This window comes from Engraulis encrasicolus, chromosome 2 (assembly GCF_034702125.1).
Source record: "Engraulis encrasicolus isolate BLACKSEA-1 chromosome 2, IST_EnEncr_1.0, whole genome shotgun sequence".
Lineage (NCBI taxonomy): Eukaryota > Metazoa > Chordata > Actinopteri > Clupeiformes > Engraulidae > Engraulis > Engraulis encrasicolus.
The window spans coordinates 23,928,223-23,940,722 of NC_085858.1; the positions used below are offsets into that span (position 1 = coordinate 23,928,223).

The 12,500-nt window shown below is 44.2% G+C and overlaps 1 protein-coding gene across 1 annotated transcript in view; it reads left to right on the top strand.

Moving 5' to 3' along the window:
• The window catches only part of eps8l1a (EPS8 signaling adaptor L1a), a 25,834-nt gene extending 16,079 nt beyond the window's left edge, over positions 1–9,755 (top strand). The window contains exons 11-15 of the mRNA XM_063214390.1: positions 4,998–5,129; positions 7,674–7,788; positions 8,295–8,460; positions 8,905–9,037; positions 9,585–9,755. Coding sequence (XP_063070460.1) covers positions 4,998–5,129; positions 7,674–7,788; positions 8,295–8,460; positions 8,905–9,037; positions 9,585–9,674 — 636 coding nt within the window. The 3' untranslated portion in view covers positions 9,675–9,755. The remainder of the gene's footprint in view (positions 1–4,997; positions 5,130–7,673; positions 7,789–8,294; positions 8,461–8,904; positions 9,038–9,584) is intronic.
• Positions 9,756–12,500: the final 2,745 nt, after the last annotated feature.

A 12,500-nucleotide genomic window follows, 5' to 3' on the forward strand; every position in this document is an offset into this window, starting at 1 on the left:
GTATAAAAGGTGGAAGTATCATAAAATGGGTGCAAAAAGGTCTCTAAAAATCAAATAAGAGTTCGAATTTAATAAAGAGATTGTGACATGACAATAATCCACATGGAGAACTAAGCCAATTAATGACAAAATCAGCGTGATTGCTGTCCCGGACCTGGAGATTAGAAGGAGAAATGATGCTTCTGGCAATCACCAGGACAGCCAATGAGGAAAGGCCCAGTGTTTTAATCAATTCAAAGGCGACCCAAAGATATTCCGAGGCCAGACTCCAGAATCAGTATTTAATGCCAATGTAATCTAGTATTAGCCTCCGCACGATCCATGTATATCTCCAGAGCATCAGGAAGAGCATCGCACAAGTCCATCAGTGGAAAAAAAAAAAACAAGAAGGCAGCACTGAAGTAGCTCAACCCACAAGAAGTTTTGGAAATAATGAGACGCAGCATCAACATGAGGAAAGAGAAACGGATGCTTGATGCAGAGGCGGAAAAGAAAGATGGCGGAAAGTAGAGAGTTGAGGAAAAGGAAATGGAACAAAGCTTGCGAGAAAAAGAGCGAGTTTTGTGTCAGAGATACAGCAGGAAAATGAAAATACAGAGAGAGAAAAGGAAGTTGAACGTTACAGGGACTGAAAGGAACATAAATGCAGCACAAGCTAAGCTGAAGATTTATAGTGAGCATGTATGGTAGTGAGGATGAGGGATACTGCCGCTCTCAAGAAAATGTGAAATGTTTCATGTTCCTCCTTTAGTTTACCTTGCTCTAGCAACTCGCCCCATAAGGGCATTCTGAGCGCATAAAACCTCTCCAAACCCTTGCCTGCCTCTCCACAATACCTGACGTTCACGCCAGCACACATCAACCACATAAACTATGTCTTGTGAATCATCTAATGATCTTGTCAAAACACTTGCTGATCCATTAACTGCCTAATAGAATTCCCATTCCTGAGCCTGCTGTTTCTTTGGTGACCCCCCCAGTTCACTGATTGGAAGTTTCCTTTAAGACCTTGATAGACCGTAAGAATCTCCTTTCAAGAAAAGCTGTTCATTCTTCGCAAGTATGTGGGTGGCCCAGTGAAAAAGCCATTGAGGTTACTCCTTACGTGGAACCGAAGGTCTTACCGTGCTGCCTTGGGAGATCTTAGAAGACCGTTTGGAATTCCTTTGTCGTGGCAAGGCGTACCCGTGACAAGAACCATCCATTGCACAAGATTTCTACCAAGGACAGCAGAGACCTGCGGAATTTGTTGACTTCCTGACAAGTTAGAGACAGCCAAGCCACATGTCAGGGCCTACAAGCTAAATGACTGTGTCGAAAACCAAGAATCGACTAAGTTGCCAGGTGGCTAAGCTCCACGCTGGAACAGATCAGTCACCTGTTCCAAGAAGACATAAATTTTTCCCTGATTTTTAAGTTTTTGTTAAGTTTTTAAACAAGAGGCTAGAATTGCTGCACCCAATCACATCACTCCAAGCAATAAAGCCAGTCGAGCATGATCAGTCCAAGACACAATGACAACGGCTACAATACCAGAAAATCAAGACACTTCAACTGCCAAGACCTTTACTACCAGCTCTAGTGAAGATTCTAACAGCTGGTTTATTCTGTAACCGATATGGCCATACTGTTCATGATGCCGCAAGTTCATGGAGAAGACTGAAGAAGAGTTAAGTTTGTGCCTGATGAAAATTGTGTTTTGGATCCTCAAGCTTGGCCATATTTCCAAAAGTTGCAATGCAAGGTGTGTGTGTGACAAATGTGGCAACGTCACCCAACTGTTTGCATGAGGATCGTGAAAAGAGAGATCAAGACATCCATCACAGTCACATGACAGAAGTAACAGAAGTAACATCTAATAGGTCATGTCAAGATAAAAGAAGCACTCACACATCCTCTATCCTTCAGTTACGTCTCCAAATAGACATTCCAGACAAATGTGTTGGTATACGCACTGCTTGATAACCATAGTGATTCCACCTCGTTATAAAGATGTAAAAGCAGATTACTGCGTGCTAACCAAAACCTGTCCAACTAAAAATCTCAACAATGACATCTAAAGCACAAGTGTCTCCAGCCATAAGCTGCAAGGTTACAGGTGAAGGTCTATGTCCAGGGAAGAGAGTTAAACTCCCTTAATCTTACACCAGGGACTACATAACTGCAAACAGATCTCAAGGACCTACCTGTGCCACTGCAAGGAAAAGGCCCATCTACAACATGGCTGACGAAATGCCTCCTGAGCTTCCCTGTAAGTGGGATTGCTCATTGGCTATAACTGTCCTCAGGTCTTGCTCCCAAGAAGGTCGAGTGGTGAGCAGGCCACCATTCGCCTTGAAGTCCGTTCGGGTTGGAGCATTGTTGGCTCCAGCAACCTGTTCGGGACCGTGAGAATGGAAGAGCCCGTAACCCATCGCGACTATCAGTAAGCAAGTACCACCTGCCATTACCCCAACTCACAAGACTCGGTCTTGAAGTCCACCATTGCACTGCCGCAAAGTAAAAGGAGATCCCCGGCCTCTGTCCGATGAGGAAAAATGCTATGTCCGCAAGATGATGTGGCGCTTCAGATTCCGGTGAAGAAAGGCCCCAAGGCAAGAGAAAGTGGACCTCCAGAAGTGTTCACTCCACTAAAGAGTAAAGAAGAAGCAAACTTATTACCTGAAGAAGAGAAGGTTATGGTGGGAGGACAAGATGGAGACCTCAAGAGTGGAGAAGACACCAGTTCATTCCACAAGGATGAAAGATGCAGACGTCTTCCTGAAATACATGAGTGCTCTATTGGAGGAAAGACATTGAGGACAAATGAAACCCAAACGTCGTGCCAGAAGGCCAAAAATCGTAAGAAAAGAATCTGAGAAGTCAGTGACTCTCTTGAGAAGAAGAAAGCTGATGAAATGAGTCCTAAAAAGAAAAAGAAAAGTGGTCAAAGAAAAAGCACTTTACCAGAGTTAATGGCGTACGCCAGTTGATGTGCAAGCAACACTGCATCATGTCCCACATCAGAGATATTGGTGTAGTTGCACACAATGCACACAAGGCAGTTTACCTATGGACAAGGCAAAAGCACTACTTGAAATGATAAAGTAATTCATGAGTTTTTATTCTAAAATAATTAAATAAGAATTTAATATAAAATAATTCAATTAGAGGTTACGTTTTTAAAGAGTGGAATGACTGACTGTGAGTGTATTGAGTCTGAATGAATGAAATGTCTGTCTAATCACCAAACATAGTGTGATGTGGGAGTGTGTCTGTGTTTCACAAAAGTCAAAATAAGGAAATACAAGAAAATATTTATTTTTTGTACTTTTCATAATATTTAACATTTCTAAGTCCATAATGTATTTCTATTTTTGTATTCATCCTCCAGACGCACTTTATTTGCTGTTATTTTGAGTTTCGTTGTTGTACCTTTATTTTGACGTTGTCTGTCTTACATGTTGCTATATGTCAACTTCCCGTTTGGAGTACAAAGAAATTCATGAATGAAGCGTAGCAGTGAGTGAAGTTGCTCCACGCAAGTTCAAGTTCAAGGGCGCTTTTCAAGTCAAAGGAAGCTTTAAATTGTAAGCTTTTTAAGAAGAGTTTCCTGAAGTCTCCAAGTCCATTCTTAGTCAACAAGCGGGAAAAGTGGTATGTGTAACTTGTCCTTTGTCATTTTCATTTTGTTTATGTCTTATTATTTTGGTGTTTGAGAACATATGATTTAGTCCTGTGTTTTTGTTTGTCTTTTTAGTTCTACGGTGTTTTCACTGTTTCAACGTCGTATGAATGAGTTGGTGCAAAATAAACATCAGTAAACCTGGACCTCGACTTTGCCTGTTGACTGGGAAAGGCATACACACCGTTCAAACACTAAAACGACTGGCTCGGCTTGGAGATTTCAAAAAATGCTTCGTGTGTCTATACCCCTTGTCGTTTTTGTCGATTTTGTGCAAGTTTGGGTCCCCATTGAAAACAATGGTAGAATGCTCATGAACCAAGGTTCCGCCACTCTACAGATCAGAGTGTAGGAGGCTTTTTTGTTCATAAAACATCAACACTTTCACCTAGAAGTTTAGTTGACACTTTGTTAGCGAGCTCTAGAAGATGACTCCACTTGGTGAAAATATCATCTCCCAACTCCCACTACTTTTTAAATGACAGGTGTGTAAAAACCCCCAATGGCTGGGTCCTATTGATTCTTGAAGTGCCTTTCTGAAGAGGTCCACACATCTTCCACAAGAGGTCCATTTGTGACTGAACCGTTTAACCTATAAACTTCATTCAAAGACTGTTAGTAACATCACATGTATGACTTCAATCTGTGACCAGGACATGTGCCAATTCTTTTTAGTTTTCTAGCAACAGCAAGCTAAAGACCTAGAAACTGTTGATTCTGCCCTCTGCCTTAGAGCACCATACTAACTGCCATACAGTCAATCAGAACAGGTGCTGCCAATAAAAGGTTCCATCTCAACTGTCACTTTCTCTCAACATTCTAAGCTTAACGAGCAGCTGCACTACAGTTCTAGAAGTCTATTGTTCAGCTCTTCAATGCAATCTGATATTGTCTTGCTGGAATGTTTATGACAACCAGCTGCTTGGCTCAATGGTAAAGGTGCTGGATTAGAGATATGGATGGAGGTTGTATTTGTATTTGTATTGTATTTAGTATAAAATGCAGAGCTACAACACTTTCAAGATGGCTGAATCCAAGATGGCTGAATTGTTTGGCCCATAACTTCTGACTGGATGGATGGATTTTTTCCAACATTTCTTTAAGCTTTGTTTTCTCAATAGTAGTGTGTTTTTAATTTAGGGATAGAGATATCAAAAATAGAATTGCTCATCTCTGCCCCAAAAGGCAAGCCCGCATCCAGCATTTTCTGTGAGAATGCAATCTACCGGTAGTTACATCTGCAAGAGTACTTCTACTTCTACTTCATACAACTCTGACACTGATTAGGAAACAGGCAAAACACCAAATATGATTATGATTTCTATCCAAACAGGTTGTTGAGTCTTCCAAGCGCTGGTGGAAATGTAAGAACAGCTATGAACAGATTGGCTTTGTGCCCTATAATATCCTGGAGCCGTTATCAGCTGTGGAGAATGCAGAGGCGGACCAGAGGAGACAGTCCAAGGTAGGAAATAATACGTCTGGCAATGAATGACCTTCCATTTACAGTAAACAGACATTAGTGCTGAGCTTCCCTTGGATATTTTCAATGCACATGCTGTAATGTTGTGAAGTGCTTAACCAATTAGATAAACACCAGTCGTTTTGGAATGGTGAAAAATGGTTTTGGGAACATCAAGTTAGGTTGTGTGTTTCCCTTTGCTTTAGTGTTGCTTTAAAATGGAATAAGATAAACAGAAAATAAAGAACACAAAAGCAAAACCTGGAGTGACAGTGGAGATAAGAAAATCCAAGTTCAAAGGATTTTTTTTATCTGTAAATATCTTAGACTTGCAAATGAGCTTCACATCAAGAGCTAATTCAGAACTGGTTTTACCACTGATCATATTGTGTACTGTTTACACTGCCAGTGAATCTCACTCTCTGAATTGCCATGTGAGGACACCAGGCTGACAGTAGGTCAGTGCTAACCAGGCCACGCCCTCCTAGTGACACAACACCTTCGGCGTTGCTACAAGTCAGGCCAGGAGCAATACAAATATCGTTTCTGAGCTCCAGAAAAATTGGCAACTCCATCCACTATGTCAGGAATCAACCAACTTTGAGTAGCTCCAACGTCCCTGGCTAGAGACACGTTCAAGGCAGTGATGTGGTTTATGCAGAGAGGTTCTATTGGGACTAAGAAAAGTTTTGGTTTAAGCTTCAGCACAGTTTTTTCTGGCCTCGACCAGGGAGGCGGGTCAACCATCCTGCTCGGGAAACGTTAATCGTTATGGTCTTAGTCAGACCAAGTCTCGAAAAAAGAGATTTGAAAGTCAATGATAATCAGGCAAGGTCAATGCTATCTTCGGAAAGCAAAAACCTATTATGACATTTTTCTTATAACTCTGGTGACTTCTCTGAAGTAGCTGATCTGCTCATTATGCCCCTTCCTACTGAAGATGCTGTAGCCAAGCTGTTGTCTACAATGATGGGCAAGCTGAATTCAGAAGCCACCAGTGCCACATTACCTACTGTATTCCTAAACACCTGGCTTTACTTGTCCAATTTGGACAGCTAAATCAGCTCATATATTACACTGGACTATGCTTTTGAATCCAGGTTTCACATCACTGGTTCTCTGGTCAACATGTGTAAGAGATGCCAACTAGCAGAGTTCGGAGTAGAACGTTAGTAAACTTCTCTCCCGAAGTCCCGAATACAGTCTCGCTAGCGCTGGGCTATCGTTCAGCACCTTTAGCTTAGCAGTATCGTGCTGTGCCTCCCATGCCCAAATTGGAGTGTTGATTGGTAGGTGGCGGGTTCGAGCCCCGAGTAGCACACTAGCACAGGGTCACCCCAGTTAAACATGTGTCTATCACAGATTTTTATTGTGCTGATAACTTTTGAAAGTGTGGAAGACGTTTGACCAAATGCCATGCTCAAGATGCAAGAGCTGATAAGCTTTTGTCGTAATGCTTAATGCTTTTATGCTTAATGCTCTTAAAGCCTAATGATTTTAAGATGACCTCAGTGGCATCAGAATCAAAGTTTTGTCGTCGACTCCCACCAGCCTCGCCTCGGAAATCCCATGCCGCCTTCCAGATCTGAAAGACGGCATGAATGCTGATCCCAAAGCACTAGCCTGAGGTAGGGGGCCAATCCGAGAGCAAGGAGGGGCAGAAAGATGATGACGCGTATTACCTGAAAATAGAAACTTGTAGTTTGTTTGAGTACAACTGACACGATTGGCTATAGGCTACGTATATACTGTACCAAGTGATACATTCATGACTGCTGTAATTGTTTTGCTTTATGAATACAGGAGTAACTCCTCTGCACACTTCTGTTAAACATTTTCCAATATGTTATTACATTGAACAGAAAGAGAATGGCATCTAGTTGAATATTTATACTAAAATAAATTGAATCGAAGTTTTAATACCTGTGCAAGGTGTGATGAAGCAGCCTTTAGAACGGCTACACTGCTGAGCTATTGGAACCAACGTCCAGATATGTTTTTTCATCTGCTATTTTTTCCCTTCATGTTAAGCAGATATATATTGTAATACACAATTCATTATTTGCACTGCTGCATACCGCACCACCACTTGGCACTGTGCCATGTATTTACTATGTCAATCATGTGTCAGTGTTTGTGTAAGTTCACTTATCAGTGGAACAAAGTCTGTATTGTGGTGAAGTCGTGCACATGCCTGTTCCTATAATATGGCCAAATCATCACATGCATTGAACTGCCTCTGTGTTTAAAATCTGCTTTGGATATAAGAACTTGCCTTGCCTTGCATATGTAACAGTGTCCATGTCTGTTGCTAACCTAGTTGCACCTGAAGTTACCAGCCTGCCTGTGGTTTTCTTAGATATATTTTGTGGGGCTTTTTTATTTTTCATACAGGACAGTGGGAGAGAGAAGGAAAGAAAGGGGGGGGGGGGTTGAACCCAGGTCGTCGGCCAGCGGTTTGAGCCAGGCCTGCTGGGCCAAACTGCCTGTGTTTTAGACACACTATACAAATAAACTTTGCCTTACTTTGCCTTGCCTTTGGAACAGAAAGTGCCCATAGTTCCCCCAAGCCAGAGGTTCTCCTACTCGGCCCCCAGCCCCACTGAGGCCAGCCCTCCAGGCTCTGACGGCCAGAGTGTGCTGCCAGCCGGGGAGGACATGGGTGAGATCCTGCACAGACACACACATGCACACACACCAGGGGTGGAACTTCAGTTTTTTCCCCACCAGTCACGGTGGCAGGTAGATTTAAAATTCTATCAGTCACTCACTGTTTTTACCAGTCAAATTTTACCAGTGAAATTTACCCGTCATTGGCAGGTGGACGGGTGCTTATTTCCATCCCTGACACACACACACAAGCACACACACATGCACACACGCGCGCATGCACGCACACACATGCTCACAAGCATGCACGCACACCAACATACACGCATGCACATATGCATGCACACACACACACATGCACACATGCACACACGCATGCACACACGCATGCACACGTATGCACGCATGCATGCACGCACGCACGCACGCACACAGGCATGCACGTCACGCACACACACATGCATGCATGCATACACACACACAGACACCTTCACGCACACACCTTTAGGAATATATATAATATATATAATCAACAACATCGTGACTGCTGTGCTGCAGGTGTGCTAAATGACGAGCTGGTCCAGAGGCTGGCTAACGGGCGGCCGGCCTCCCTGGTGCGGCCCCTGGTCATCCCCCGGGCAACAGAGACCTCTGTCCCCCTCAACTACACCTCGCCCCCCTCGGAGGTGCAGAGCTGGCTGCAGGGCAAAGGCTTCAGTGAGGAGTGAGTCACACACGCAGTGCACACACACTAGCACACAAAACATGCACATACACAGCACACACCCATACACCCACTTACATCCAGACATGCACATAGGTATACAGTACTGTATTTGCATGCACACACACACACACACACACACACACACACACACACACACACACACACACACACACACACACACACACACACACACACACACACACACACACACACACATACACACACAATAAAGTGGACTTTCACTTCACTCACAGTGTTGCACACAACACATAAAAACACAAAGTATAATTTCATTCTCATGGTACATGGTGCTTAGCCCTCTTGCTATTTCTGCTTTAGTTTATGTTTTCTTCTCTCACTCCTTCTCACCTCTGTCTCTTCCTCTGTCTCCCTCATCCTTCCATCCTCATCCCACCCTCCTGGTCGTCTCACTGTCCGTAGGACGGTGCAGAGTTTAGGGATCCTCACAGGCGCTCAACTTTTCTCCCTGAACAAGGAGGAGCTACGCACCGTGTCGCCAGACGAGGGCGCCAGAGTCTACAGCCAGATCACTGTGCAGAAAGCTCTGCTGGAGGTGAGTGGTACAGGCATTAGAGAGAGAGAGGGAGAGAGAGATAGACAGACACACAGACATACACAGACAGACACACAGACAGACAGAAAAGAAAAAAAAACACAAACTAGAAAACCATCATCATCATCAGCATGCATTTTCCAAATTCCAGGTACAAATTGCACACACCTGAGTAGCTGTTAAATGTGTGTGTTTGTGTGTGTGTGTGTGTGTGTGTGTGTGTGTGTGTGTGTGTGTGTGTGTGTGTGTGTGTGTGTGTGTGTGTGTGTGTGTGTGTGTGTGTGTGTGTGTGTGTGTGTGTGTGTGCGTGCGTGTGTGTGCGTGTGTGCGTACATGTGTGTGATTGTGTGTGTGTCAGAACAACAGGATAACAGTAGCATATCTGAGCACCTCTGTGTTTGTGTCAGTCTCGATGCATCAGGATGTGTTTCTATAGCACCTCTGTGTGTGTGTGTGTGTGTGTGTGTGTGTGTGTGTGTGTGTGTGTGTGTGTGTGTGTGTGTGTGTGTGTGTGTGTGTGTGTGTGTGTGTGTGTCCGTGTGTCTAGGATGTGCGGCGGGCCACAGAGCTGGAGGCCGTGATGGAGAAGCAGAAGATGAAGGTGGAGGCCGGAGGAGACGCAGAGATGGAGGCCTGATGGAGGCCTGACAGAAGACACACACAGCACAGAAGGCACCTGAGACACACACACACATACATAATTGCATACACACACACACACACACACACACACACACACACACACACACACACACACACACACACACACACACACACACACACACACACACACACACACACACACACACACACACACACACACACGCACGCATGCATGCATGCGCTCACACACACACACACACACACACACACACACACACACACACACACACACACACACACACACACACACACACAAATGTATGTATAAATGTACGTACGCAGCATGCACAAACACACATACCGGTACACGCATACAGTACACAGACACATGCACATACACACATGCACGATGCACAGTAAAGCAGAAGGCATATATGACGCACATGCACACATACCTACGTACACAATTGCTCATGCTCTTGCATTAATCAGTCCACACACACACATCTGCACTTGCATGCATATACACACATACAGAAAAGCACATAATATGTATGCATCCACACACCGACACACAAGCATAGGATATGCATTCACCCCTCTAACATACTGTATACCCATATGTCCATGCAACAACCGCCCACAAGACGTACACACACAGTCACTCACCCCTCACCCCACTCATTTTTTAGTGTAGTCTTTCGCCTTCATTCTCTCTCTTTTTTTCACACTCTTATTCTCTCTCTCTCTCTCTCTCTCTCTCTCTCTCTCTCTCTCTCTCTCTCTCTCTCTCTCTCTCTCTCTCTCTCTCTCTCTCTACACACACACACACACATGTGCACACATTCACGCACACAGACACGTACACAGACACGCACACATGCACACACATCTCCCCAACGCAAAAAAAAGCAATCAAATTCACTTTCATCGAAAAATCCTACTTAGCCACTTGTGATGATGATGAAGATGATGATACTGCGACGGAGCTGAGTACCTGACCTAGAAATCACCCCAGACAGGCGTGTACATCTTTTGCAGCAGCTCTTTGTCACCACAGTACATGTTGCACTGTCATGGGTGAGCGGTTAGGGCGTCAGACTTGCATCCCAGAGGTTGCCGGTTCGACTCCCGACCCGCCAGGTTGGTGGGGGGAGTAATCAACCAGTGCTGTCCCCCATCCTCCTCCATGGCTGAGGTACCCTGAGCATGGTACCGTCCCACCGCACTGCTCCCCATGGGGCGCCACTGAGGGCTGCCCCCTTGCACGGGTGAGGCATAAATGCACTTTCGTTGTGTGCAGTGTGCAGTGTTCACTTGTGTGCTGTGGAGTGCTGTGTCACAATGACAATGGGAGTTGGAGTTTCCCAATGGGCTTTCGCTTTTCGCTTGTGGTGTTAGTTCACTTACAGAGCAGTACCAACACTATGCGAGTTAGGTTTCCCAGTAACACTTTACTTGACGCCAGTGTCATACGTATGACATAGCAGTGTCATAAGAGTGTCGTAACTCAGTCATGCACGTGTCATAAACATTATGTCAATGTCACAAACATTTTATGACTGTTGCCATTAAGTGACATTTGTTTTATGGTAAAGACAATGAAAACAATGCCACATTTACATGACCATAAAATGTTAAAGGGAAACTGTGTGAGATTTTTAGTTATTTATTTCCAGAACTCATGCTGCCCATTCACTAATGTTACCTTTTTCATGAATACTGACCACCACCATCAAATTCTAAGTATTCATTATGACTGGAAAAATTGCACTTTTCATACATGAAAAGGGGGATCTTCTCCATGGTACGCCATTTTGAATTTCCAAAAATAGCAATTTTTAGCTGCAAAAATGACTGTACTTGGATCTTACCAGAAAATATTTGTCTATTACTTAGTAAACTTTCATGTAAAGATCAAATTTGGCAATAGGGAGCCTAGTTTCAATGAGCAGCATAGTTGCAGTACCTTTTTTGACCATTTCCTACACAGTGTCCCTTTAATGACATTGACATCATGTTTATGACTCATGAGTGTGTGATGATTTGACACTATTATGACACTGTTATGCCATACATATGACACTGTCGTAACCGATTTCCCTCTCCAAGTTATAGAGCGGCTACAAGGCCAATTTGCCAATAATTGTGCAAATTAAGATACAAGCATGAAACTTGGCATGTATGTGCTTAAGACCAATACAATCAAATCTACCTGATTGCTCACTTGAAATGTGGGCCAGTTTCCAAGATGGCTGCCGAAATAGACTTCAGAAATTTAGTTATTGCATAGAATTGAACTTGCAAATTATGATCCAAGCATGGATTTTAACATGTACTGTATGTGCTTAAGACCAATAGAAACAAATCTACCTGATTGGCCACTTTAACACAACAATATTGACTGTGTGTGCATCGGCTCTTTGTCAGGAGCTGCACATACATGCATACTCACTCACCTCTCGCCCCAGCACAAGCGGATGGATTAATTAGCGTTGCTACTATACCGAGCCCCAAGCCAGGGAGGAAGGCCTATTTTACCAGGCCCCGACCCAGGGAGGGAGACCTCAGGTGAGGTCCCCAAGGGGCCCAGCCACGCTGCCCCCACTGCCCCCGCCGCCCCCACCTGGCATCTTAATCCCCTTCCCTAATGGTAACACTTTGTACATGTTAGTAGAACGTTCCCACACAGTTACACACACACACGCACACCCCATCATCCCTGACCCTTTTTTATATTCCTGGAATCCGTCCCCACAGTGCCTCTGATAACAGCCAATGTCTTAATGTGTTCATGTGTTTCATGGAAAATCGGACTCCCCCTGCCCCCCCCCATAGCGTCCTGGTGACTCAGTCCCAT